We start from the raw sequence: 27,720 nt of genomic DNA, 5'->3' as shown, positions 1-27,720 counted from the left end.
ACCAGCCAGTTCACTGGGAGAAAAGATCTCCCCTTCGATAGGGGTGAGGACCGAAGCCACCAGCAGAGTGCGTACCTGACTAAAGGAGTCAGGTGAAGATGTCTGTCCAGGGAGAAGGAGCTCTTGTCCCAGGCCGCTAGAAGGGCTAGCTGCAGTGGGCGGAGGTGCAGTTGAGCAAAGGGTACTACTTCCATAGCTGCCACCATCCTGCCGAGCACTTTCATGCTGAATCGAATGGAGCGAGACGAAGGACGTAGAAGGAAGCGTACCGCTCGTTGAAGAGCGATCGCCTTGTCCTGAGGGAGAAAAATCAAGCCCCGACGGGTGTCCAGGGACATGTCCAGGAAGGTGATGGATCGTGATGGGACCGGGGATGATTTGTCCAGATTCACTAGCCACCCTAAGCGGGAAAGGGTGTCCAGAGTGATCTGTACGCTGGTTGAGCAGTCACGGAAGGAGGGGGCCTTGATGAGGAGGTCGTCCAAGTAAGGGAGGAAGCGTGAAGGACGCTCATGGCGGCCGCCATGACTTTGGTGAAGACCCTTGGTGCGGTGGCAAGACCGAAAGGTAGAGCTACGAATTGAAAGTGGGAGTCCTGAATTGCGAAGTGGAGGAACTTTTGGTGATCTGGGGCGATGGTTATGTGCAGGTACGCGTCCTTGATGTCTGTGGAGGCGAGAAATTCCCCTTCGACCATGGATGCAATAATGGACCTTAGGGACTCCATTCTGAATCTCTGTACGTGCACGTTTGTTTAGGTGTTTGAGGTCCAGGATGGGTCGAACTGACCCATCCTTTTTGGGGACCACAAAGAGGTTGGAATAAAAAAAAACCCGAACTTCTCGTCATCTGGGACAGGTATTATCACTCCTCCTGTTAGAACCGACTCGGGGGTCGGGTCCGAAATTCTATGTGGTAACCGGAAGACACAAGGTCTCGCACCCATTTGTCGTCTGAGGTGGCAGCCCAGATGTGATGAAAGAGCCGCAGTCTACCTCCTACAATGAGTGTCTCTTCCAGGGCGCCGAAAGAGTCATGAGGGGGGAAAACGTCATGGCCGAGTCTCCCTAGTCCTGGACTGTTTCAGTCTAGGCTGCCATGACGAAGTGGGTTTCGGGGAGAGCTGAGAAGGTCGGTCCCTGCGTAGTCCGCGGCTGGTGGCGGGGACAGCACAGTATGTCGACCAACCAAATGAGTTCCGAAAGGAGCGGAACGAGGACTGTGGACGTCTGGTGAAGGACGTCCTGGACTTCAGCTGGGGGAGAGAGGTACTCTTTCCTCCCGTGGCGTCAGAAATTAGCTTGTCCAGACGTTCGCCAAACAAACGGTCTGAAAAAAAGGGAAGGCCCGTGAGAGACTTCTTGGAGGCAGAGTCCGCTCGCCATTGTCGGAGCCAGACAGCTCTACGGATGCCTATGATATTTGAGGCGGCAAACGCTGCGCAGGTAGCAGCGTCCATGGAGGCCTGCATGAGGTACTCCGCCGCAGCAGCAATTTGAGCTGTTACCTCTGTGAAGGTATGAGTGAACTGGAATTCCTCAAGCAAAGTGTTAAGGGATTCTGCCCAGACCGAGATCGCCTTTGCGACCCACACAGCGGCAAAGGAGGGCGAGAGGAAGGAACCCGCAGCCTCAAAAGCAGAGCGGGCGAGGTGCTCCACCTGTCTGTCGGGTCCTTGATGGAGGAACTATCAGGTAAAGACAGGAGCGTCTTTGTGGTAAGGCGGGAGACCGGGGGGGGTGGTGGGGGGGGTTTCGACCTAGGGCGGATCGGCCCAGCCCTTAGGGGCAGGTGAGGCAAAAGGGTACCGGGACTCCATGAGTTTTCGGTTACCAAAGCGCCTGTCAGGCTTCTCCCTTTGCTTTGTGAGGATATCCTGAAACTCTGGGTGATCAGCGAAAACCTTCTGGGGTTTCCTTGCCCTCTTAAAGGAGACCGCATGGTCAGTGGTAGTGGATGGGGGATCCTCCACATGTAGAGTTTGGTTGATTGCTGCTATAAGGGAGTCTATTGCAGTTTGATCATCTGGGGAGGCTGAAACCAAGGAATCCTCTTGGTATAAACAGCATTCTCCCTCCTCCAGCTTTTCAGAAGCCGTGGAGCGTGTGGGAGAGCCTGCCCTGTGTGCTCCCGAGGGAGAGTCCGCTGGAGACACCCGGCCATGTGCTCTTTTCCTGATCCATGCAACCGGTGAAGCATGTGCCCTTATTACCTCAGAAGGATCCTCCATAGGGGTATCCTCAGGCTGCGTTCCATCCAGGGACCCAAAAGGGTGTGGAGGACGACATTGCATAGCCAGCACCAGGTTCTGTGACAGTTTTTCCATGGATTGGGACAGAAACTGTGTCCATTCCGGTGGGCTGGGAGCCCTAGGCTCTGGGCTGACGGTTGCGGCGGTGGTGGCAGTGGGGTCTTGGGGGGCTATAGGGGCACAGGACTCACAGAGAAGATGTGTGTTTACGTGGTAGCTCAGCGTGGCAGGCAGTGCAGGCTGAATAATAGACTATGTGGGCCTTAGCACTCTTAGTGCCCTTAGAATTCTGCATGGACTATGCCAGGAGGGGGAGCAATGCTCAGCAGAGCTACAAGTGAAGCAAGCACCTCACCAGAATCAGCCGATGGCCCTGTCCTCAGGAAGGATTAAGCTCTATGGAAATCTTCGCATGCTTTCAGGAGAAGGGGGGAAGGGGAGGTTAACGCGGCCGCGGGGGGCGGGGCTTAGCGCTAAAAGAGAGCGAAGATGAATTCAGTGTGCCCCCCCTGCTGTGGGTAGTAAAAAAACGGCGTGAAGGGAGCTTTTGACAGTTTTCCTCCCTCTCCCTCCAGTCAGCGCACAGCTTGTCACTGGTGGTTATCAGCCGGCTTTTCTGCTAGAGCAAATAAACAGAGCAAATAAACAAACAGAGTGAGTCCCTGAGCCCTGGGCCCTCCCCCTGCCACCAGGAAATTATCTGAAGGACTTTCTGCAAACAGGAGTGACTTCCCCCCCTCCTCCAGCCAGCAAGCTAGAGAAAAGTTAACACTGTATGTGCAGGATCCTTGGGGCTCTCTTCCTTGCACTCAGCAAGGGACTTTCTCATAATAAATACTGTAAATGTCAAGGGAGCCTTCCTTGCAGCGTCTTTTCTCCCTTTGTCTGGGAAGCCAGTCAGGAAAGATCTTGCCTTAAACACTGCTTCAGTTCAGGCAGTGAAAATAGAGTCAGCTTGCTGTATCCGGTCACACCGGTGCCATATTCAACTCAGAGCCTGCAAAGAGGGGCTGAGGAATTGGGCTATAGGGGCACAGGCCTCTACCCTGGGCTTTGGAAAACTCGGTGTCTGTGGCACCCGTCGTCCAGCCCAGGATCCAGCGTCGCAGGAGGTAGTATGTGGAGGCGACACTCCACGTTCCCGCCCGTTGATGGTAGTGGGAGATCGGTCCCAAAGGGAAACCGTCGCCCTCAAAAAAATAAGAAACCTTGAAAAGGAAGTGCCTCCTACAGACACTAAGCTAAAACTGAGGTTGCCTGGCCCAGCCAGGGGGTGTATACTGCAGAGGAGGAGCTATGCTTTTGCATCTACATAGTGTCCTCCTATGGATAGGCAGCATAACACCCATGGTCCATGGTCCTGTGTCCCCCAATGAGGAGTCAGAGAAATAGGTCTTATATTCTAGGTTCTTCAAAGTAGCCACCTTTTGCTTTGATTACTGCTTTGCACACTCTTGGCATGCTCATGATGAGCTTCAAGAGATAGTCACCGGAAATGGCTTTCACTTCACAGGTGTGTCCCGTCAGGTTTAATAAGTGGGATTTTTTTGCCTTATAAATGGGGTTGGGACCATCAGTTGTGTTGTGCAGAAGTCTGGTGGATACATAGCTGATAGTGCTACTGAATAGACTGTTAGAAATTGTATTATGGCAAGAAAAAAAAGCAGCTAAGTAAAGAAGAATGAGTGGCCATCATTATTTTAAGAAATGAAGGTCAGTCAGTCCGAAAAATTGGGAAAACTTTTAAAGTGTCCCCAAGTGCAGTGGCAAACACCATCAAACGCTACAAAGAAACTGGCTCATATGAGGACCGCTCCAGGAAAGGAAGACCAAGAGACACATCTGCTGCGGAGGATAAGTTTATCCGAGTCACCAGCCTCAGAAATCGCAGGTTGACAGCAGCTCAGATTAGAGACCAGGTCAATGCCACACAGAGTTCTAGCAGCAGACATCTCTAGAACAACTGTTAAGAGAAGACTTTGTGCAGCAGGCCTTCATGGTAAAATAGCTGCTAGGAAACCACTGCTAAGGACAGGCAACAAGCATAAGAGACTTGTTTGGGCTAAAGAACACAAGGAATGGACATTAGATCAGAGGAAATCTGTGTTTGGTCTGAGGAGTCCAAATTTGAGATCTTTGGATCCAACCACGGTGTCTTTGTGCGACGCAGAAAAGGTGAACGGATGGACTCTACGTGCCTGGTTCCCACCATGAAGCATGGAGGAGGTGTGATGGTGTGGGGGTGCTTTGTTGGTGACACTGTTGGGGATTTATTCAAAATTAAAGGCATACTGAACCAGCATGGCTACCACAGCATCTTGCAGCGGCATGCTATTCCATCCGATTTGCATTTAGTTGGAGCATCATTTATTTTTCAACAGGACAATGACCCCAAACACACCTCCAGGCTGTGTACGGGCTATTTGACTAAGAAGGAGAATGATTGAGTGCTACGCCAGATGACCTGGCCTCCACAGTCACCAGACCTGAACCAAATCGAGATGGTTTGGGGTGAGCTGGACCGCTGAGTGAAGGCAAAAGGGCCAACAAGTGCTAAGCATCTCTGGGAACTCTTTCAAGGCTGTTGGAAGACCATTTCCGGTGACTACCTCTTGAAGCTCATCAAAGCAAAAAGGTGGCTACTTTGAAGAACCTAGAATATAGACATTTTTTCAGTTTCACACTTTCTTGTTAAGTATTTCATTCCACATGTGTACATTCATATTTTTGATGCCTTCAATGGGAATCTACAATTTTCAGAGTCATGAAATATATTATATATATATATATATATATATTCATTCCCATTATTGTACCAATGTTTAATCCCATACATTTAGAAACACATTTAGTAATAGATATGGTAGTGCTAGATAGGATTTTAAATAGAGATTTAATTTGTCCTATAAGGGAGGACATAGTTGCACCCGATTCCACATAAGGATTCCTGGCTCTGGAATGCTGACAGGTGATGAATGAAAACAGACAGGTAATCAGTGCTGGCAAATATCATCTAATACCTTGCTGAAAAGATTTATGTTTCCCAATGGTTTGCCTGTTGCAGGCAATTACAGGGTTTATCACTGCAGATAAGTGGGTATTTACATAGCAGTTTGTCGTTTTATCTTGTGCAATCGGTTTGGCTTCGAAAAGACTGAGCAAATAAAAAAACAAACCGCAGACCAATAGCCAAATAGAACATAGGAGCCAATAAAGCGCAGGCTCCGACACGCGAGCCTCAGATGTTTTTTTCCGCTTTCCCTATTGAAGCAGGCTTGGTCTGCCACGTCAGCTTGGTCTGCAAAGTCAGCAGTTAGTGGTTGAGCCATCGATCATTAATGTGCACTGCCTGCATTACGTAATGCCCAATCTGGTATGATCTCCTTCGGTAGAGGGATATCCCATATATTGCATGCAGTACATAAAACATTGTCAACTTGTCCGTCTGGCTAATTTGCCATGTCATGATGAGTGATGACAAAACAAGATCTGTAAGGCTACTTTCACACATCCGGTTTGAGCTGTGCGGCTCAATCCGGCTGTGCAAGCTATGCAACGGATGCGGTGAAAACACCGCATCCTTTGCATAAGTTTTTCCTTTGCGGCCAGTCCGGTTTTTGCCGCTTGCGGCATGCTACCGAGCATGCGCAGTGGCAAAAACCGCATGCGGCGGCCGGATGCGGTTATTGCCGCATCGTGCCGCATCCGGCCGCCATAGGCATGCATTGAAAAATGCGCCGCATCGGCCGAATGCGGCGCGATGCGTTTTTTTTGCCGCATGAAAAAACGTGCCAGGCAACGTTCCATCCGGCCGCAGCATCGGCTAAATCTGCCGCATGCGGCAAAAACCGGACGGAACGCAAGGCCATGCGGCACAATGCGGCACTAATTAAAGTCTATGCAGGAAAATCGCAACCGGCCGCAAAAAAAAAACGGTTGCGATTTTCCTGCAAAGTGCCGGATTGTGCCGCATAGCAAAAACCGGAGGTGTGAAAGCAGCCTTAACTGGCAATTTGTCTCCTCCCGTTACGTCCAACACATTAAAGGGAACCTGTCGCCACTATTTTGGCGTAAAAGCTGTGGCCACCACCACCGGGCTCTTATATACAGCATGTTAGAATGTTGTATATAAGAGCCCGGTGGTGATAGCCGCAGCTTATACGCCAAAAAAATGGCGACAGGTTCCCTTTAAGACTCACATGCCACTTTAGCTTAGTCATTATTGCCTGTGTCACACAGTGCCTAAGAATACAACATTGCCATTGTCAACCCGCCACGTCAGCTCGCCCCCTCTCAGCCCTGGGACCCTCAACTCTTCTCCATTTAGACCCTGTTCTTGCCCTAGATGGTTTGGCACTGCTAAAAGAATCCATTGGCTTTTCCTACCATATCTAAACAGGTGACAAAATATTTGACCTATAATGTAAACCTTTTTTTTCATATGTACAGCCGTCTGTAGTTCGAGGCGCTAAAAAATAAAATTAAGAATTTATCCTCTGGTCAAAAAAAAAAAAAAAAAAAAAATATGTGCGCAGACTAGCCAAAATGGCCAGGAGGAATGCCGCCATCAATAGACATACAGAACACACTAGGATTCCCGTTTGGGATACATTTTTAAAAAACACTCTTAATTCATGACTAAAAAACTGCCAAAGGAGATGCAGGTAGAACGAGGTCTATCTAAAATTGCTGCAGGTTACGGGCCGATAAAACGGCAGAAAACGTGTGGACTCAAGCATGGCGTCCGAGCAGCAAAATGCTAGATCGAGTATGCTAATGCTCAGTACTGAGCAGTACTGAGCACGTTCGCCCATCACTAATCATATGGAAAGAAATGGTCACGAAAAAGATTCTGCACGTGGATTGTCATTGTTGTGTGAAAGAAGGGATGTGATAAAATCAAATTTTTACTAAATGCATTCAGTGGACAAAAATCAAGATGTGGATTCTGTATCTCCTAAAACATCGAGCTACAATAAAAAAAAAAAACAAAAAAAAAACAAGGAAAATGGAAGGAAGACAATGCTGAATAACAAGGCTCCTGCAAGAAGAACTAGTTTAAAAGGGAACCTGTCACCAGATTTGGGGCCTAGAAGCTGCGGCCACCACCAGTGGGCTCTTATATACAGCATGTTAGAACAATGTATATAAGAGCCCAGGCTGCTGTGTAGAACGTAAAAATCACTTTATAATACTCACCTAAATGGTCGCTGCGGTGCAGATCGGTCAGATGGGTGTCTTCGTTCTCCGGTACCGGCGCCTCCTCTTTCAGCCATCTTTGTCCTTCTTCTGAAGCCTGGGTGCATGATGTGTCCTACGTCACACACTCGGCGGTCCCGCGCAGGTGCGCTACAATACTTTGATCTGCCCTGCACAGGACCTCAATGCCGCGAGTGTGGATGATGTAGGACACGTCATGCACCCCGCCTTCAGAAGAAGAATGACAAAGATGGCCGAAAGGAGGTGCCAGCACCGGAGAAAGGAGACGCCCATCTGACCCAACTCCACCGCAGCGACCATTTAGGTAAGTATTTTTAAAGGGATTTTTACGTTCTACACAGCGGCCTGGGCTCTTATATACAGCATGTTAGAATGTTGTATATAAAAGCCCACTGGTGGTGGCTGCAGCTTATATGCCAAATCTGGTGACAGGTTCCCTTTAATTGATTATTGGAAAGAACAGTGTATACATTCTGAAAAACATTCTTCGAAAGGTTATTCATTAGTGGCATACAAAACAAAACCGATTAATAAAAGTAAAGATCGTGTTACTGGTATAAAACAAAGATAACGTAGTACAGATAAATCTAGAATATCCAAAGCTGCAGCACAACATAGTAGTGAAAAAGCAGCACAAAATATAAACCGTCAAGATTAACCAATTAAAATCACCACAAAACCGCTTATAAAAATAAAGCAATTAAATACTAAAAAAAACGAAATAAATTTGAGGACGATCAATAATAAACGGCAGCATCTCATGAAACATTAACATACCAGAAAGCCAAATAGAATTGCACTTTGAAAACATTTCTTTAAAAAGAAAACGAAAACCATTAACGCTCTGTACCTAGTGGGATTTCAGATAAAGTGGAGGAATCTACACAAAAAGAAACAACATTAGATACTCAGAATATTTACAGGGCCAGCCGCCGGGCCGCAATCAAGCTTAGGGGGCAGCAGCCGGCCCATTCTCATAATTTTTCTCTGTGATGGTGGGCTATAGTGTACTGTGTATCATGCTGTGTAGGTTCATATTTTATGCTTGGTTCCCTGTACATTTTTTGTATTGCTTGTGTGTACATTGTATTGTCTGTAGGTAATTACCCCCTGTAGTGTTCCTGTCCCTAAGTCTGGGGGATGGGGCCTGGGACCTACTGTAAACTCTCTGCTTACCTGGGGGATTTGTCAGTCTGGCTGAGCAGGAGAAGAGAGAAGGACGAAGATTGATCCTCTGTGTAGAGGCCGACTCCCCAGAGAGACTGAGACACGCCGATTTGCCTGGAAAAGGACTGCTGGAGGATTGTGACTCATCCCCGGGACATTTATGCCATTATTGGAATATATTTTACCCTGTGTGGTGGATTATTTGATGGACATTCTGCATTGCTTGGAATAAATGTTCTTTGGATTGCTCACTCATCTCTCGCTCTGTTGATTGTGTGATATGGGAGAAGGACCCCGTCATACTCGATTATGGGTGGAGTAAAGCCATTCACTGCTCCCTATCTGCTTAAGTTAATTTTAGGTTATTTTAGTGCCACCGGGGCATAATTACTAATAGGCACATCAACCTATCAAAGATCTGGGACAGTTTCATTAGATCCTTCTGGCACCTAGGCACTGATGCGCAGGGTAGTTTAAAGAGGAGGGATGGTCAAGGAGTACCTAACTGAAAGTGCCAGCGTCCTCCATGATTCCTCTGCCGTACAACTATTGGGTATCCAATCTGGATATGTGGTATGAACGGTCCCTCTACGCCCTGGGAGGTGCTGGCCTGCCCTGAAGATAGCGTTTTGTCAGAGCAGGTTTCTAGTGCCGTCAGGGAGAATAATAAATCCTCATCTGAAAATGCTGATATGAAAAAATTGATGACACTTCCTAAGAGACAAATGTGAACAGGTGCAAACTGAACACGAAATATACTCTAACAAATATACAGCTGCACTCAGACGCTAAAAGGTATGCAAACAATTAATACATTTTTACAGGGCCAGAAGCCAACCTTCACTCAACTGACAATTTTGAGGAATCAACCAAGATGGTGAGCGACTATGATACCACCATCAGCATCACCATTCCGCTTCTGTGTACATGCAAACGCTTGTTGCTCACATTTAAAGAGAAAGCTTTGCATGTGGATTTTGTGGAGAAGTAGTAAGTACATTAGGTGAATGTATATCCTGATTGCGTGTCCTGGAAATGTTGCCATTGAGGCTTGTGGACTTTCTGCAGCGTGATGGTGGCGGCCATCCTGTGGTACTCAATCCCCAGCTACCAATATATTTCCTGGGGTGCCGTCCCAGCCTTCTCCCATAATATCACCCATGCCCTGACCAAGGCTGCAGCAGCAGTATACCTATAGAGGGACTGTAAAGAATTATACCCTGACTATACTAAATGCCTCTTGATCGAAAACTCATGCAACTAATTAGCAGTATTAATAGGGAAAATAATAGATGTAGGCCAGAAAAGGACTTTATGTTTTATGTTGCAGCAGCAAGTTCCTTAAGGCTAGAGTCCCTGCCTGCAGACCTCTAATACACTAACCCTTCTCCAGAAACTCACCCTACACTAAATGCAGAATAAGAGCAGTATTATTAGAGAATAGAATAACTTTTAATTAGCCCTGAAAAGGAATGTGGTTTTACTGTTGTAAACACTGTTCCTTCTCCAGCAGAGCCTCTCCCTACACTGTTTCCTGGTAGAGTTCGGCAAACATGGGATCTCTGGGCCTGATATAGACATGTGGCAGGCCGATCACAGTAATGCCAGTAGTTAACATGGCTATAGCATTACCATGATTGCCAAGCAATCTCTACATGTTTACTGACTGAAAAACAGCCGGGAAACATGGGCGGCAGTGATTCGAGTATGGCGGCCAACACTAGCTATCATAAGGCTAAGTCATTAATGTCTTAAAGTGGTAGTCAGAAGGCAAAAGTAAGTGTCATTCTAAACCCTTATCTATTTGATGTTGTAATCTAAGCTATATTCTAATATACTTGCACTAACCTCTTCACCCTACGGCGCTTTTCCGTTTTTTGTTGTTTTTTTGGGGGGGGGGGGGTGTTTGCTCCTCTTCTTCCGAGATCCGTAACTTATTAATTTTTACATCAATCTTCCAACATAAGGGTTTATTTTTTGCTGGACGAGCTGTACTTTTAAATGAAACTGAGTTTTACCATATGGTGTACTGGAAAACTGCAAAAAAAAAAAAAAAATTCCAAGTGCGAAAAAAAATGCGATCGCACAATTGTTTTTGGGATATCGTGTTCACAATATGGTAAACTTTGCGAAGGACACATGAATCAAGCCACATACAAGGTTATCCTGGAGAAAAAAAAAAAAAGTTGCTTCCTTCTGCTCAGGCAATGTTCCACAACTCTGGGGACTGGTTTTTCCAGCAGGACAGTGCGCCATGCCACACAGGTAGGTCAATCAATGTGGGAATGAAGGACCACCACATCAAAACCCTGTCATGGCCCACCCAATCTCCAGACCTAAACCCCATTGAAAACCTCTGGAATGTAATCAAGAGGACAGTCACAAACCATCAAACAAAGAAGAACTGCTTACATTTTTACACCAGGAGTGGCATAAGGTCACCCAAAAGCAGTTGAAGAGTGGAGGAAAGCAGCCAAGGCGCATGAAAGCTGTGATTAAAAATCATGGTTATTCCACAAAATATTGATTTCTGCACTCTTCCTGAGGTAATACATTAGTATTGTGGTTTCTAAATCATTATGAACTTGTTTTCTTTGCATTATTTGAGGTCTGAAAGCAATGCATTGTTTTGTTATTTTGACCATTTCTCATTATCAGAAAATAAATACAAAATGTAATGCTTGGAAATTCGGAGACGTTGTCAGTAGTTTATAGAATAAGAGAAAAAATTACATTTTACTCAAAAATATACCTAGAAAGAGAAAAATCAGAAAAACTGAAAATATTGCAGTGGTCTCGTAATTTTTGTCGAGCTATATTATACTGTCAGCCATCCCACTAATATCGGCGTGTTCTAAAGACGTTAGACTAAGAAGCCCTTTCAAAGTCAGACCACGAGTTGGGGCTCTACTGCTGCATTGAAATAAGGGGTCCCAAGATTCTGGAATTGACAATAATAATTTAGTTATTTTCTCATAATAAAGCCACCAACATCCCATTGAAATAAATGGCTTTTCATGACTGAAAATCTTGCATCCAAGGGAAATACGGAATGGAATGACCACTAGTTCCTAGGCCCAAAGCCTATGTAATCTTTAGGTCTGTAAAAACCTTGCATATGTTGGTGCCATAATTACAGCATTGTAAGGATACAGTTCATGTGGGTTTATACAGTTCACAGATTGCAGAAATCAACTTACTATAAAGATCCGATTCATCCAGGATCTCAGATTTGATAATTTCTTCTATGACATCTTCGAGGGTAACCAGCCCCATCACCTCATAGAAGGGGTCTCCTTCTCCATCGCTGTTCACCTTCTGCACAATGGCCAAGTGCGATTTTCCTTTACAGAATGAATAGAAGGAAATCATAATGAGTAGGTGTTCAACAAACAATATGGTGTGATGCAAAAATACCACAGACCACCCAAGCCTTACATGAGACCGCCGCTCACACCCCACACAAACCGCCACATACACAGAACGGGAAATCCTGCCGTAAATATCTCGCAACATCCAGATATTCCGAGAGATAATTACAATGACGATTGTGCAATATTTCCAGCTACATTACAATAGGAGCAGTGTACACGGGATATAAAGTCTGTGCCAGGCAGGTAATTACACGATGACTGGTAATAACAGGGCATGGACAGCTCTGCAGTGCCCGTCACTGAGAAGACATGACTTCTGAACAGAGGACGAGGAGGGAGGTGGCTCTGTGTACACAAGGTCGATCGTCTGCAGCAGACTAAACACTAATGTGATTTATTATTACTGCACCAGCCTACAGGAGATGCCAGCAACCTGTTACTTCTTGCAAGACTTCTGCGACCTTGGTTGCCGATATGTTTGGATGAGGTACACTGGCACCAGAATAAAGGGGCATGTACGTTGAAAGGAAACAAGTGTGAGGTTCCCAATAATCTAAGAATCAGGCTATATGCGCACGCTGCGTTATTTGCTGTGTTTTTGTTGAGGATTTTTGGCTGCAGTTTTGTTATCAGAAAGTTCTGACTTTTCACTTCCCAGCAAACTCTATGAGAAGTCAGATTAGCTCTGCGCACCTTGCTGTTTGTCAAACTTCTGGCAAAAAAAAAAAAAATGCAGCATGTTCTATCTTTTTGGGTTTTGTTCCTGTGTTTCTCACTAGTGATGGGAGGATTCGAGACCTTGAATCGGCGGGGGATCGAACCCCGGACTATGGCCGGATGCCGGTCATAGAATATTAGAGTTGGAATGGACCTCCAGGGTCATCTAGTCCAACCCCCTGCTCAAAGCAGGATTCACAAAATCATCCCAGACAGATGTCCGTCCAACTTCTTTTTAAAGACTTCCATTGAAGGAGATCTCACCACTAGAGTTGAGCGGACTTCTAATAATCCGGGTCCGGCAGATCCGTTGCGGATCCGAAAAGAAGTCCGGATCCGATCCGAAGGGGGGAGAGAGCGAGGGAGCGAGCGAATACGGGAGAGGGAAAAAAAAAAAAAAAAAAATATCCCGGATCCGGATCGTGCAGCCAGATTCCCGCGACCGGGTCGGACCCGGATCGGACTCTGAAACGGCGCGGATCCGGATTTTTAAAGTTCGGATCCGCTCAACACTACTCGCCACCTCTCGTGGTCGCCTGTTCCACTCGATCACCCTCCCTGTCAAAAAGTTTTTTCTAATATCTAATCTGTCTCTTCCCCATCAGTTTCATCCCATTGCTTCTAGTCTTTCCTTGTGAAAATGAGAATAAAACTGATCCCTCTACAGTGTGACAGCCTTTAAGATATTTGTAGACAGCTATTAGGTCTCCTCTCAGTCTTCTCTTTTGCAAGCTAAACAATCCTAAATCCTGTTACCGTTCCTCATAGGACATGGTTTGCAGACCAGTCACCATTCTGGTTACTCAACTTACTCCAGTTTCTTGATGTCTTTTTTAAAATGTGGACGAGGAGGTCCCCAAAATCCGCCACAAAGGGAATAGGAGCAAGCGCTTGACACTCACAGATTACCAACGCGGCTCTCACACTGCTCCCGCGGCCGCTCAGTTTTCTTTTGGGGCTGCTCACTAGGCTTATGCTTATTCACGCTTCCCCCGCCCACCGGTGTCTGCGATTGGTTAGTCAGACTGCACCCCCAGCCTGGTTTACAGCCTGTCTGACACAATCACAGACCCAGTCTGCAGGCGTACAGTACAAATGAATTTAAAAAAAAAAAAAAATACAGCATGCAGTGACCCCGACAATTTTGATAACAAAACAAGATAAAGCCAGACAGCTGGGGGCTGGTATTCTCAGGCTGGGGAGACCCACGGGAGTTATTGGCGGGGTGAGGGGACCAGCCCCGCGCTAACAGTGACCGTGCCAGCCGGTAAGCTGAGTGACGTAGGTCACTGCTGCCAGGCGCCCGCTTGTCCGTGTTTCCTGGAGCCTGGAGAGACCGGACATGTTTTCGGTCTCTTCAGGCTCGGATGTAGCATAGCCAGGACCGCCGTGGGACATCATGTGGATTACGTCATACCTGCATGGAAATTTTGGAAATAAAAAAGGGTGAAAGACTGTCTTTGTATTTTATTTCAAATAAAAGATTTTTTTTTGGTGTTTGTTTATTTCTTTTCACTTACAGATTAGTGATGCAGGGGTCTCAGACACCTGCCATCACTAACAGAGGGCTTAGTGTCAGCTGTGAGCTGAGATTAACCCTTTATTACCCTGATTGTCATTGCACAAGGGCAATCGAGAAGAGTTGGGTAAAGTGCTAGGGTTGTCGCATCTAATGGCTGCAACAATCCTGGGCAGCTGCAGGCTGATATTTTTAGGCTGGGGGGCTCCCAATAACTGTGGGTCTCCCTAGCATAAGAATACCAGTCCCCAGCTGTCTGGCTTTATCTTTGCTAGTTAACAAAATTTGGGGGGACAACACGCTTTAGGCGAGGAAGGGGGGGCTGTCTGACTGCAACCAGATGCCAGTGAGCAGAGGAGGCAGTGAATATGCATGAGCCTAATGAGCAGCCCCGGAAGAAGAATGAACAGCTGCAGTGTACAGCCGCACAAGTGACTAGGTAAGTAAATCGCACTAGCTTTATTATTTTTTTCTTTAGTTTTACTTTTTTTTTTTTTTTTTATTTCCCGAGTGTCCAACCCACATGGTTGCTTTTGAACCAGCAGGAGTTGGACTTCACAGTCCGGTCCACCCATCACTATTTTTTCACAAAAAAACTGCATCAAATTCAGAATTAACAAGACGCGCAAAAAAAAAAAAGCACCATCATTACAAATGTTTTGGTTTTTTTTTTTACATTTCTACACACACAATATAATATACATACACACTCACACGCAACACTTGTTTTTGCTCCGATTTTTCATGCGATGAACTCTAAGATCTAAAAGTTTCTATGGACACGGCCTTTTTTGTCTCAAATATTGATCACAAATGTGTCTAAATCTGCGTTAGGCTATGTGCACACAGTGCGTCTTTTTGACGCTGCGTTTTTGGCCGCTAAAAACGCACCTGCGTCGAAAAAACGCGGCAAAAACGCACGCGTTTTGCCGCGATTTGGTGCGTTTTTTTGCTGCGTTTTGCTGCGTTTTTGCTCACTGCGTCTTTATGCGTTTTTTATCAGTGAACAAAAAAAAGGTCTGTCATTTCCTTCTTCAATGTGTTCTTCATTCTCCACTAGTGTATGCAGAAGAGCAGACAGCTGCAGAACTACAAGGCTCAGCATCCTCCATCCAATAGTGTATGCAGGAGAGCAGACAGCAGCTGTCGAACTACAAGGCTCAGCATCCTCCTTCCAGGACTGTATGCAGGATTTCTTTGCCCCCCCAAACAAAAAAAAATGACGTGGGCTTCAGCATATTTTTGTATGCTAGCCGGGTACAGCAGGCAGGTACGGGCTGCCCCCAACCCCCAGCTGCCTATTTGTACCCGGCTGGGAACCAAAAATATAGGGAAGCCCTTTTTTTTTTTAAATTATTTCATGAATTTCATGAAATAATTTTAAAAAAAAATATGACGTGAGCTTCGCCCAATTTTTGAGTCCAGCCGGGTACAACTAGGCAGCTGGGGATTGGAATCCACAGTGCAGGGTGCCCAAGCTTTCTGGGCACCCCCACTGTGAATTGCAGTCCCGCAGCCACCCCAGAAAATGGCGCTTTCATAGAAGCACCATCTTCTGGCGCTGTATCCAACTCTTCCAGCTGCCCTGATGCCGGGTGGCTCGCCGGGTAATAATGAGGTTAGGGCTAGCTGTATAGCTAGCCCTAAGCCCGAAATTCATGGTGTCACGCCAATATTAGACATGGCCACCATGAATTTCTAGTAAAGATAAAAAAAAACACAACACACAGAAAAATATTTTTATTAGAAATAAAACACAACACAATTAGTGACTCCATCTTTATTGAAATAAACCCCCCTCCGCAGTAATCCTGGGTCAGGGTCCCGCGCCGTCCAATCCGGATCCAATATCATCTGATCGGTTTGCTGGAAGGCAAAGCGATCAGATGATGTGTCAGGATCAAGTGCCTGAATCCCATCACACATCAGCTGATTGTATAAACGGCTTTTATACAATCAGCAGATGCATCGGTGCAAAAAAAAAAAAAAAAAATAATACTCACTTATGTGCTGATTACCGGCAGCTCCTGCAGCGATGGGGCGGGAGTCTGATCCCGTCCGATCGCTGCAGCAGCCGGTAATCAGGGATGAAGTCTCCTGACGCATCCGCTGATACCGGCCGGGCGCCCGCGTCACCGCGATACTTACGATCACCTGATGCGTCAGGTGACTGCATCAGGTGATCCATCGCCAGGTCCTGCATCCATCGGAGGTTTCCCGGCCGTCTGCACACAGCCGGAGCGGGGGTGGCGATACCGTGAGAGGAGCTGGGAGCGGGCATGGCACCGGGAGGCTGCAGACAGGTGAGTATAACTTTTTTTTTTTTTTTTCTACTGTTAACTTTTGTTTTCGCAGTCGCTTCCACCTCCCGCCCAGACATGGCGCCGCACGGCAGCATACATGCACAGGACGGGAGATGGAAGCGACGGTGACGGTACCGGGAGGATTCACGCTTCTGTGTTTACTGACAGAAGGAATCCTCTTCCTGTACACGTCACTTTACTACCCACCTCCTGCGTTTATAGCTGCGTTTTTGGTCTTAGAAACGCACCAAAACGCAGCTATTTGCGTTTCTCATTGCGTCTTTCAACATCCCATTGAACTCAATGGATGAAAAGCGCAGTGAAAAACGCGGGAATAATTGACATGCTGCGTTTTTGTGGCACCACAAAAACGCAGCTGAAAAAAAACGCTGTGTGGGGACAGCAAAAATGAAAACTCAGACTTTGCTGGGGAAGCAAAGTCATGCAGTTTTGAGGCCAAAACCGCACCCGAAAAACGCGCAAAAACGCCGAGAAAAACGCACTGTGTGCACATAGCCTTAGTGAGCACTTATTCTTTGCAGAGATAATTCATCCACCTCACAGGTGTGGTATATCAAGATACTGATTAGACAGCATGATTATTGCACAGGTGAATTTCTACACAAACTGTAAGGCTGAGGCCACACGGGGATTTGTGCGAGTCCTCGCATGATACTCAGCTCACGCTCGCAGCACAGCAAGCACGATCAGACCACAGCTGCGGAGGGGAGGGATTTATCTCCCTATCTGCTCAGTTGCAGTATTGAGAATTCTTGCACTGCACTCGCGTTACACCGGTGTACTGCGAGTGCAGTGCGAATTTTTTCTCGCCCCATACACTTGAACGGGTGCAAGTGAAACAGGATTGCATCACACCCGCAGCATGCTGCGACTGTTTTCTCGGTCTGAATAGGGCTGAGAAAATAATCGCTCATGGGTGCTGCCCCATAGAGTAATATTGATCTGAGTGGAAAGCAATTTTTTTTTATCGCATTCCACTCGCACCGTTTTTCTCACCGTGCGTCTTTGGCCTAATAAGCGATCTCAGGGAAGCTCATCAGCTGCTCGTCATCCTCATTGGGGTCTCCATCTGACTACAGTTTGATGTTGTAACTGACTTGAGTGGACAAATGCTCACATTCGATGGTCCTGACACATTGAAGACATGTTCTCTTTGCGGATGAATCACGATTTTCACTGTACAGGGCAGATGGCAGACCATCATATGGGTGAGCAGTTTGCTAATGCTAAGGTTGTGAATCAACTGGCCCATGGTGGCTCGGTGATGAGATCCTGAGGACCCTTGTGCCTCAGCCACGATCATCACCTCATGTAGCAACATGATAATGCATGGCCCCATATTCCAAGGATCTGTACACAATTCCTGGAAGCTAAAAACATCCCAGTTCTTGCATGGCAGCATAGACACTGGACATGTCACCGACTGACCATGTTTGGGAAGCTCTGGATCAGTCTAAACAGTGAGTTCACGTTCCCGCCAATATTCAACAACCTCGCACAGCCACTGAAGAGGTGTGGGCCAACAAGCCACAGGCCACAATGAACAATCATGCTATCCTCAAATGTTGGATCAAAGAGGAGGAAGACCTTTGAGGACTCAGACTTTCAAAGGCTGGACGTCAGAAAGTCAGATTTTAATGGACTCAGAACGAGGGTAGGAAAGGGTCAATGACCGGATATTATAAAAGGACAAAAACGTCCAAGAAAGATGGGAGATATTGCTAAATTAAATTCTCATTGCACCATCAGTAAGAATCTCTAAAAGAAGGAAGACTTTGAAGCATTTAAAAAGTTTTTTTGGGAGGTATGGGAAAAGAAAAGTCAAAAGATGCCACATGATTTTTACAAAATGAAAAGGGTGAAATGGTCAAAAATGATGTTGAGACGGCCAAACTTTTAAATTCCTATTTTGCATCTGCATTCTCTTAGAAAGCAACTGCATCATCTGATCTTTACTGTACTATCGAAGGAATAGGAAAATACACACTATATACACAAAGATGGTGAGGGAATTTAAGTCTCCTGGTCCAGATGAATTATATTCTAGGATACGGAAAGAGGAAATTGCAGAACCACTAGCCAAAATCATTGAAAATTCCTGTAGCATGTCCCAGAAGATTTGGAGAAGGGCAACTGTTGACCCAATCTACAAGAAAGGAAAAATTGAGCCAGGAAATTATTAAACAGCATAAATGTAAGTATTTGGATAAGAACACAGTAATTAACCAGAGCCAGCATGGGTTTGATGCAAACAAGTCATGCCAGACAAATCTAATTTCCTTTTATGATGGAATTACCGATTGGGTTGATCAGGGAAATATGTTAGTTATAGTATCTCCCGACTTCAGCAAATATCCTTAATCAAAAAAATGACCAAGTATGGGAATGACAAGGCCACGGTTAGGCAGATTCATAAGTGGCTCAGTGACCTTACTCAAAGACTGATAATAAATAGAATGGTTGCACATTCAATTGGAAGAGTTTCAAGTGTGGTACCACAAGGCTCTGTTTTGGCCCCAGTGTTGTTCAACATTTTTATAAATGATCTAGATAAGGGAACTGTAGGTAAAGTAATCACATTTGCAGATGATGCAAAAGCTAGAAGGGATAGCTAACACTACAGAAAAAAAAGAAGAGGGTGGATTCAGAAGGATCTAGATAAGCTGGAACAATGGGCTGGGACTAATGGAATGGTATTTAACAGGAAGAAATAAATTCTACATCTGGACAAGAAAAACAAAAATAACATCTACAGAAAAAGGGAGGAATAGAACTAAGCAACAGCATGTGTGAAAGAGACTTGGGTATACTAATATACACAGACAGCACATGAGTCAACAGGGTAATGCAGCAGCAGTAAAAAGAGAACACAGTTTTGGGATGTATTAAGAAAAGCATAGAGTCTAGATTACATGAAGTAATTATCCCACTCTACTCTTTGGTCAGACCTCATCTAGAATATGGTGTCCAGTTCTGGCCACCACATTTTAAAAAAAGAAAAATCTAAAAACTGGAGCAAGTTCAGAGAAGAGCTACCAGGATGGTGAGCAGACTGCAAACTATGGGGAACAGTTAAGGAATCTGGGAATGTTTAGCTTGCAAAAAAAAAAAAAAAAAAAAAGACAGGAGACTTAATAGCGGTCTACAAATATCTGAAGGGAATGTCACACTATAGAAGGTTCTCATTTGCACATGGAAACACGAAAAACAATGGAATGAAACTGAAAGGGAGAAGATACACATTAAATAGAAAAAACCTTTTTGACATTGAGTATGATCAATGAGTGGAACAGGCTGCAAGAGAGGTGGTAGGTTCTCCTTCAATGGAAACCTTCAACAGAGATGGTTAGAAAAACCTGCACTCACAGGGGATAGGACCCGATGACCTTGGAGGCCTCATCCAACGCTTAACACATTTTTAGAGTGGCCTTTTCTTGTGACCAGCCTCAGGCACACCTGTGCAATAATCACGCTGGCTAATCCGCATTTTGATCTGCTGCACCTGCGAGGTGGATGGATTATGTTTTGTGTACATAGAAAAAAAAAAGTCTTAGGCTATGTGCGCACTAGAAATGTCCTTTTTCTCAAGAAACTTTCTTGAGACATTCTGGGAGTTGAAGATTCCCGCACCTGTGGGAAAAAACCGCACCAAATCCGCGGTAAAAACGCATGCGTTTTTACCGCGGATTAGCCGCGATTTTACCGCGGATTTTCTGCAGGATGTTCCTGACACATGCAAGTATAGAAATTCCGGGGGTATTCTGCAGGTAATGGAAATGCTCATTTTCTCAAGAAAGTTTCTCGAGAAAATTTTCTCAAGAAATTTTCTTGAGAAAAATCCGCAGTGTGCGCACAGCTATTTTTTTTTTTTTTACACATAGGTTTTGCTGGGAAATGTCTGCAGAAAGATTTCTAATCTTTCTCAAGAAATTTCCGCGGCAAATCCGCGGGTAAAAAGGCCTAGAGCGCGCACATAGCCTTAGGTCTTTGAGTTCAGCTCAAAAATGGGAGCCAAAAAGTGTGTTCATATTTTTTTGTTCCGCGTGTATATATTTAATATATAGATTATTTTTTACCACCAGTTCACCTCCCTTTGAATTTTCTATTTCCGTAGTTTTTACTATATAAAATGAACAGTTTTCTAACAAAAAATAAATATTTTGAATACATTATTATTTTGTAATGATCGCTGTGGTATTTGACACATCACATCAGTGGGGATCCCAAGTCTCGCGTGTGAATGGAGCAGCAGTGATGATGTGGGACCACCGCTTCATTAACTGTGCATAGAGGTGGAGGTTAATTAAATATGCAAATTGCCTCTTCAGAGAGGAAGAGGATTTGATCTCTGGAGCCACCTATTGGAAGCAGCAATCCTAAAAGTCAATATTGGCCTTACCATATGACTTAGGGTACCTTCACACTTTAGCGATGCAGCAGCGATCCGACCAGCGATCTGACCTGGTCAGGATCGCTGCTGCATCGCTACATGGTCGCTGGTGAGCTGTCAAACAGGCAGATCTCACCAGCGACCAGTGACCAGCCCCCAGCCAGCAGCGACGTGCAAGCGACGCTGCGCTTGCACGGAGCCAGCGTCTGGAAGCTGCGGACACTGGTAACTAAGGTAAACATCGGGTATGGTTACCCGATGTTTACATTAGTTACCAGCGCACACCACTTAGCTGTGTGTGCAGGGAGCAAGGAGCCGGCACTGGCAGCGTGAGAGCTGCAGAGGCTGGTAATGAAGGTAAATATCGGGTAACCACCTTGGTTACCCGATGTTTACCTTGGTTACAGCTTACCGCAGGCTGTCAGACGCCGGCTTCTGCTCCCTGGACATTCAGGATTGTTGCTCTCTCGCTGTCACACACAGCGATGTGTGCTTATCAGCGGGAGAGCAACAATAAAAAAAACGAACCAGCACTGTGTGTAACGAGCAGCGATCTCACAGCAGGGGCCAGATCGCTGCTCAGTGTCACACACAGCGAGATCGCTAATGAGGTCACAAAAACCGTGACTCAGCAGCGATCTCAGCAGCGATCTCGCTGTGTGTGAAGCACCCCTTAGGATAAAAGCCAAACTAGAAAATAAATAAGCAGACACTAGAGCTGTCGCTCGCCTTGCAGAGTGCTCCTGTGTTCACTATACAGACATAACACATCAACAGGGTAGATGATCAAATGGATGCTGTTTATGGGTAACCCATTTAAATATGGGATACGGAAGAAAATCATTTTTCCCATCCATATAACCAAATGGATATGACACTTTTGCTTTAAATTTTACATCCCCTTCGTCTTTTATTGTCTGACAATGACTTTTTTTTTTTTAGTACATTCTATTTAAAGTGGAAAACTATGATAAAGAAAATTCAAAGTGAAAAGAAACTGAAAAATATAATTTAAAAAAATAGTAATATATTTCCTGCCAGGAGTAAATTAATTTATTCCTCCCGGCGGCATTCGCCTTAGGCCAGGGCCACACGGGGACTACTGAGATCCTCGCATGACGCTCGGCTCACGCTGGCAGCACAGTAGGAGCAGAGTGTCATGCAACAAGTGTTACTGGGGGGCGGGCTGGCGCTGCGGAGGGGCGGGCGGGATTTATCTCCCTCTCTCCTCCATTGCCGGCTATTGCCATTCTCGCCATGCACTCGCACTACACCAGTGTACTGCGAGTGCAGTGCGATGATTCTCTCACCCCTGAGACTTTAATGGGTGCGAGAGAAACAAAAATCGCATAGCATCCGCAGCATGCTGCGATTGTTTTCTCGGTCCGGATAGGGCTGAGAAAATAATCGCTCATGGGTGCTGACACATAGGTTAATATTGGTCTGCGTGGCATGCAATGTTTTATCGCATTCCACTCGCTCCGATTTTCATGCCGTGTGTCTTAGGCCTTGCAGTCATAGAAGCAGTGCCAGCTAGTAATGAGAGAGTGTGCTCGCCAGTGCTCGTTACTCGATCAAGCATCAGAGTTTAAAAATGATTGGGTTTCCCATTGACTTTCATTTTACTCGGTACTCGATTTGCGCCCAAGAACCCCAATACTCGATTGAGTAACGAGCAGTGGCGAGGACGCTTGCTCTTTATTAGTGCTAGCACATGCTCAGTCATTGCTCAATGTATACCGAGCGGTGGCTGAACCAAATCCCCGGTAGTGACTGATAGCTGGGTCTAATGAAGAGATGGCTGACAGTCACTGCCGGGGTTGCAGTTTTAGCTATCACTCACTATACACTGATCGGTGACTGAATCTGCGCTGGCACCACCCCTATGACTGAAAATGAATGCTGCCGGGAGGAATAAAGTTAATTTCCTCTCAGCAGCAGGGCTTTAAATGTCCGCGTTGGGCAGGTTCAAATGTTTTTAACCTGCAGATTAACCCCATATATTGAAGTTAAGTGTTTTTTCACAAATTTCCTTTGAATCCCATTTGAACTGATGTTTTGTATTTTTAGCCGATTTCTGAATGTAAAATTAAAAGGGGGTTGACTCATACTTAAGAACCTATCCATAGCAGATAAACAGTAGTCTCAGCAGCGATCACTAAGCACTGTATAAGGCTGCTTTGTTCTACCCTGTACTTCACACATATGGCTGTCGCCAGAGCAGATTTCAGCAGATCGGTTGGGGTACTGGGCGTCATAACCCCACTGATCTCATATTGATGACCTATCCAATAGACAGGTTATCTTTATGTCATACCCTTTAAACATTCTAAACAGGCCCCTTTTTTGTTGTAGAGTCTGGGCAACTCCTTCACATAGCTGTCTGTGCTGCTGATATAGATTCTTCAACAGCGCACACTGCCATTAGAAAGGGAGGAAAAGACCTGTAATCTGCAGGTAAAAGATCACAAGCTCTGTATATTCTTTTCATTACTTCAGGGGAACAGAAATAACACAGACGTTGTATTAGGGTACGGACATGTAGAGGAATCCATGAATTAACATAAATGGATGCATGATATCTAATGCATACAGCAGGGTTGTGTGGACAGATCTCCATTCCAGCATGTATTACTGAGAGGGAGAGATCAGTAAGCAAATACTCAAACTAGGAGATGGTGCAAACTTAAGAATAATTTTTCCTTTTCAAAGTGTCAATAGCCTGTATATTCAGGAAGATATGAATATTCTATCTATATACACATTGCCTTCACAGAACTGAGGCCCCTCACCCTTCTTGAACTCCTCCAGCACGGCGTCTAGCTTGGTGTCGCTGAATACAAAGTGGACCGGGTGACTGTAGAAGCGCGTAATGGTGCTCAGTGGGGTGCAATCGTCAGGATCCACAAAGGCCAAGTCTTTGACATAGAGGATATCCACGATGTTGAATCGCTCATTCTCATACACGGGGATGCGGGTGTAGCCACTCTCCATGATACTGGACATGGTGTTGAAGTCTAGCAGGGCATCACTGCGGAGCATAAAGCAGTCCTCCACCTTGGTCATCACATCCTCCACGGTCTTGGTGCGCAGTTCTAGAGCCCCCTGGATGATGTTCATCTCCTCTCGCACCAGACCACTATATGGTTCTGTCACCTGAAACCAGAGTGAAAGTGAGATCATTTCAAAACTATATGCACCCTCCAAAAAAACAATTTGTTATATATGTGCACTCATCCTGGGCCACCTGACTCATGATTATATGGCCATTTAATGAATGATACTTAATACATATTGAATACTATTCTGTGTTGAGAAGGTTCTCATCAAACATTCCTAAAAAGGGAATATCCAGGAATTAAAAAAATAAAAATTTTTGTAAAATTGGAAAGAACACAGCTCACTTGGTAAATTTCTCTACTGCTGTCACGGTAGGTATGGGAAAGTACCACCTTAACCACCCTAGATAGGTTCCGCACCTATGCATCGAGCAGAATACCTGGCCCTGGCTGATCCCGAACTGGTCCCTAGGTAATGAATGGATGGGATGAGCGCTTAGTCAATCCCACTAAGCTCAAAAGAAGGCACAGGAAGCACAAATGGGGGAAGTGAACAAACAACATTTCCAAGAAGACTCAGGGAGAGGAACAGCAACACAGAACAATGTTTCTTCAGATGAATATAAACTGATTGCTGGTGATAGGGTCATATTCCTATACAGGCCTTGGATGCAAGCAAACACCAAGGGAAATGTGGGTATTTAAGGACACAGGGGGAAGTGAGGATTAGCAGCTGAGGATATCTGCAAGGTCCTAAAAAGGAAAGGGATAAACCCCAAGAAGAAGATACATAGGATACCATTTACAAACACAGCAGGAAGAAGAGAATGTCAGGGAGCAGTTTTTGTAGCCAGACGCTCTGACCTTCTACAGCCGGACACCACAGGACTGCGTCAACCGTGGAACACGCCTGACAACTGATCCAGGGGTCCATTCCAATCTTTGTTTATTTGACTTGCTGTGATGTTATCATGTACATCCTTGTAACCGCTGCAGACAGTCAGTGGCCTCAGTAGTCATACTATAATGTCCAGCACTAAAATCGCAATTGTCTTAGAAATTGTCCACAAGCCTCCCAACATATTTTATCAGAGCCCTGGCTACATCAGGGCGAAAATAAATAAAATAAAAAAAAAAAAGCTAATTCAGAGCCCAATGAACCAATAGAAATATACAGTGGATATAAAAAAAGTCTATATGGCCAAGGTAATAAAATATATATTATAAATAATACCAAAAAGAATGAGTTTCTGCTCCACTTAACATTGTACAATTCAATTGAAAAATAAATCTTTTCAGATGGAAGAACACAAATAATGTGGTTGCAGAATTATACACACCCTTAAACTAATACTTTGTTGAAGTACCCTTTGAATTTATGACCACATTCTGTCTTAGAAGTCTATAGAGCAGGCTATCAGCATAGCACATTTAGAATTGGCAATCTTTGCCCACTCTTCCTCGAAGAAGTGCTACAAATCTTTCAGACTGCCAGGGCATCTTCTGTGTACAGTGCCCTCATCAGGTCAACTGACAGATGTTTAATTGTAATCCGTTCTGGGCTCTGAATGGACCATTCCAAATTTTTACCATCTTCTGGGGCAGCCATTCTTATGTTAATTTGGAGATGTGCTTAGGGTTGCTGTCGTGCTGAAAGTTGAAGTTCCTCTTTAGCTTCAATTTTTTGGCCTGAAGGTTTTGTTGAAAAATTGATGGATATTTGGAACCGTTTATAGTTCGTTCAATTTTGACCTAAGCCTCCGTTCCAGCTGCCAAAAAATATCCCCAAAGCATAATACGGAGTCCACCATGCTTCACTTTGGGTATGGTGATGTGCAGTGTAAACACCTTTTGAAATTATGGGCAAGAAGTTCAACCTTGTTCTCATCAGACTAAAGGCCGCTTTACACGCTGCACTATCGTGACCGATATCGCTAGCGTGCGCACCTGCCCCCATCGGTTGTGCGACACGGGCAAATCGCTGCCCGTGGCGCACAACATCGCGCAGACCCATCACACTATTTACCTGACTAGCGACGTCGCTGTGACCGGCGAACCGCCTCCTTTCTAAGGGGGCGGTTTTCAGCATCACAACGACGTCACAGCAGCGCCACTGAACCGCCGCCCAATAGAAGCGGAGGGGCAGAGATGAGCGGGACATAACATCCCGCCCACCTCCTTCCTTCCTCATTGCGGGCGGGTGCAGGTAAGGTGAGGTTCCTCGTTCCTGCGGTGTCACAGACAGTGATGTGTGCTGCCGCAGGAACGAGGAACTACATCGCTAGCTGCAGCAGCAACAATAATCAAGATTAGGGGGGCATGTCACCGATTAGCGATTTTGAACGTCTTTGTGACGATTCAAAATCGCTCATAGTTATCACATGCAACGACATCGCTAAAGCGGCCGGATGTACGTCACAAATTACGTGACCCCAACGAGATCGCTTGAGCGATGTCGTAGTGTGTAAAGCGGCCTTAACACATTTTCCCACAAGCTTTTGGCAGACGTGATGTATGTTTCGGCAAAACATTGTCGGACTTATGTTTTGGTTTTTAAGAAAAGGCTTTGTCTCGTCACCCTACCCCACAGGCGAGGCATAAGAAGAATGTGGTAAATTGTTGTCACATTGAGTCCACAACCAGTACTTGCTACAAATTCCTGCAGCTCCTTTAATGTTGCTGTCAGCTTCTTGACATGGACCAATTTTCTTATCGTCTTTTCAGCAGTCTTTGAGAGACATCCAATTCTAGGTAATGTCACTGTTGCGCCAAATTGAAGCCACTTCTTGATCATTGTTTTTCCTTGTTCCATGGTATATGTAATGCCCTGGTAATTTTTGTACCTTTGTCCTAACTGAACGTTCAATCCATGAGATCTCTTTGCCGTGTTGTAAGCTGTTTACACACCAGGACTAATGCTATAAAATACAACTGAGAAAATGTGAAAATCCTACTACAACAGCTAAACTTTAAGGGGTTAACCAGAATCACTGTTAATGATTGCTGTGAACTACAATGTTACAAGAGGGTAAATGATCGGCTACTTCTGAACACAACCACATCCCCAATTAGAGGGTGCTCACACTTATGCAACAACATTATTTTAGTTTTGATAGATTTATTTCCCCCTCAAAATGATTTTGGGTTACCAATGGATGCATTCAGATTAAAGGGGACATTACAGCAGGAACAAGTTCTGAAGTCGTTTTTGTTGGAATTGTTTTTAAATGACCATAGCCTAGCATTTTAGCAGGGGTGTGTAGACTTTATATAAACTGGATATGACCAGAACGTCTCCTCCACCCTGCAGCAGTGAGTTGTATATGCCTGCAATTTGGAGAATTACATGCCCTCGGTGCTAGAGGGCAGGTGTAGAGGCGGCGAGCAGGATTAGTAGACCCACTGGACCACAGGGGGGACCCGGGTTTACCCCGTTAGTGGGAGGAGCTTAATTAAACGCCTACGCGAGGCGGACGCCAGGTACCACTCAAGGCAGTGACCGGGACTGTGGCAGCTGACCCCCAGGAAAGGTAACGGACACCAGAACAGACAGGTACAGGTGAAGTGACAGACAGGCTGAACAGGTGGGTACGGACAGGAATGGTGCGCACAGCAGGGATAGGCAGGTATGGGAAGGCAGGCTCAGGTATAGGTGACAGACACCGTGATAAGGGACCTGACAATTCGCTAGACAGACTG

General features: G+C 45.5%; 1 protein-coding gene across 2 annotated transcripts in view; it reads right to left on the bottom strand.

The window, feature by feature from the left end:
• The window catches only part of CNNM4 (cyclin and CBS domain divalent metal cation transport mediator 4), a 75,576-nt gene that overhangs the window by 38,503 nt on the left and 9,353 nt on the right, over positions 1–27,720 (bottom strand). For both annotated transcript variants that reach the window (XM_075346209.1, XM_075346211.1), the window contains exons 2-3: positions 23,755–24,118; positions 11,839–11,982 (exon numbers count right to left, since the gene is read on the bottom strand). In XM_075346209.1, coding sequence (XP_075202324.1) covers positions 11,839–11,982; positions 23,755–24,118 — 508 coding nt within the window. The remainder of the gene's footprint in view (positions 1–11,838; positions 11,983–23,754; positions 24,119–27,720) is intronic.

This window comes from Anomaloglossus baeobatrachus, chromosome 4 (assembly GCF_048569485.1).
Source record: "Anomaloglossus baeobatrachus isolate aAnoBae1 chromosome 4, aAnoBae1.hap1, whole genome shotgun sequence".
NCBI classification, from domain to species: Eukaryota; Metazoa; Chordata; class Amphibia; order Anura; family Aromobatidae; genus Anomaloglossus; species Anomaloglossus baeobatrachus.
The sequence above is the reverse complement of the archived record's forward strand: the minus strand, read 5'-3'. Positions and strand labels throughout refer to the sequence as shown.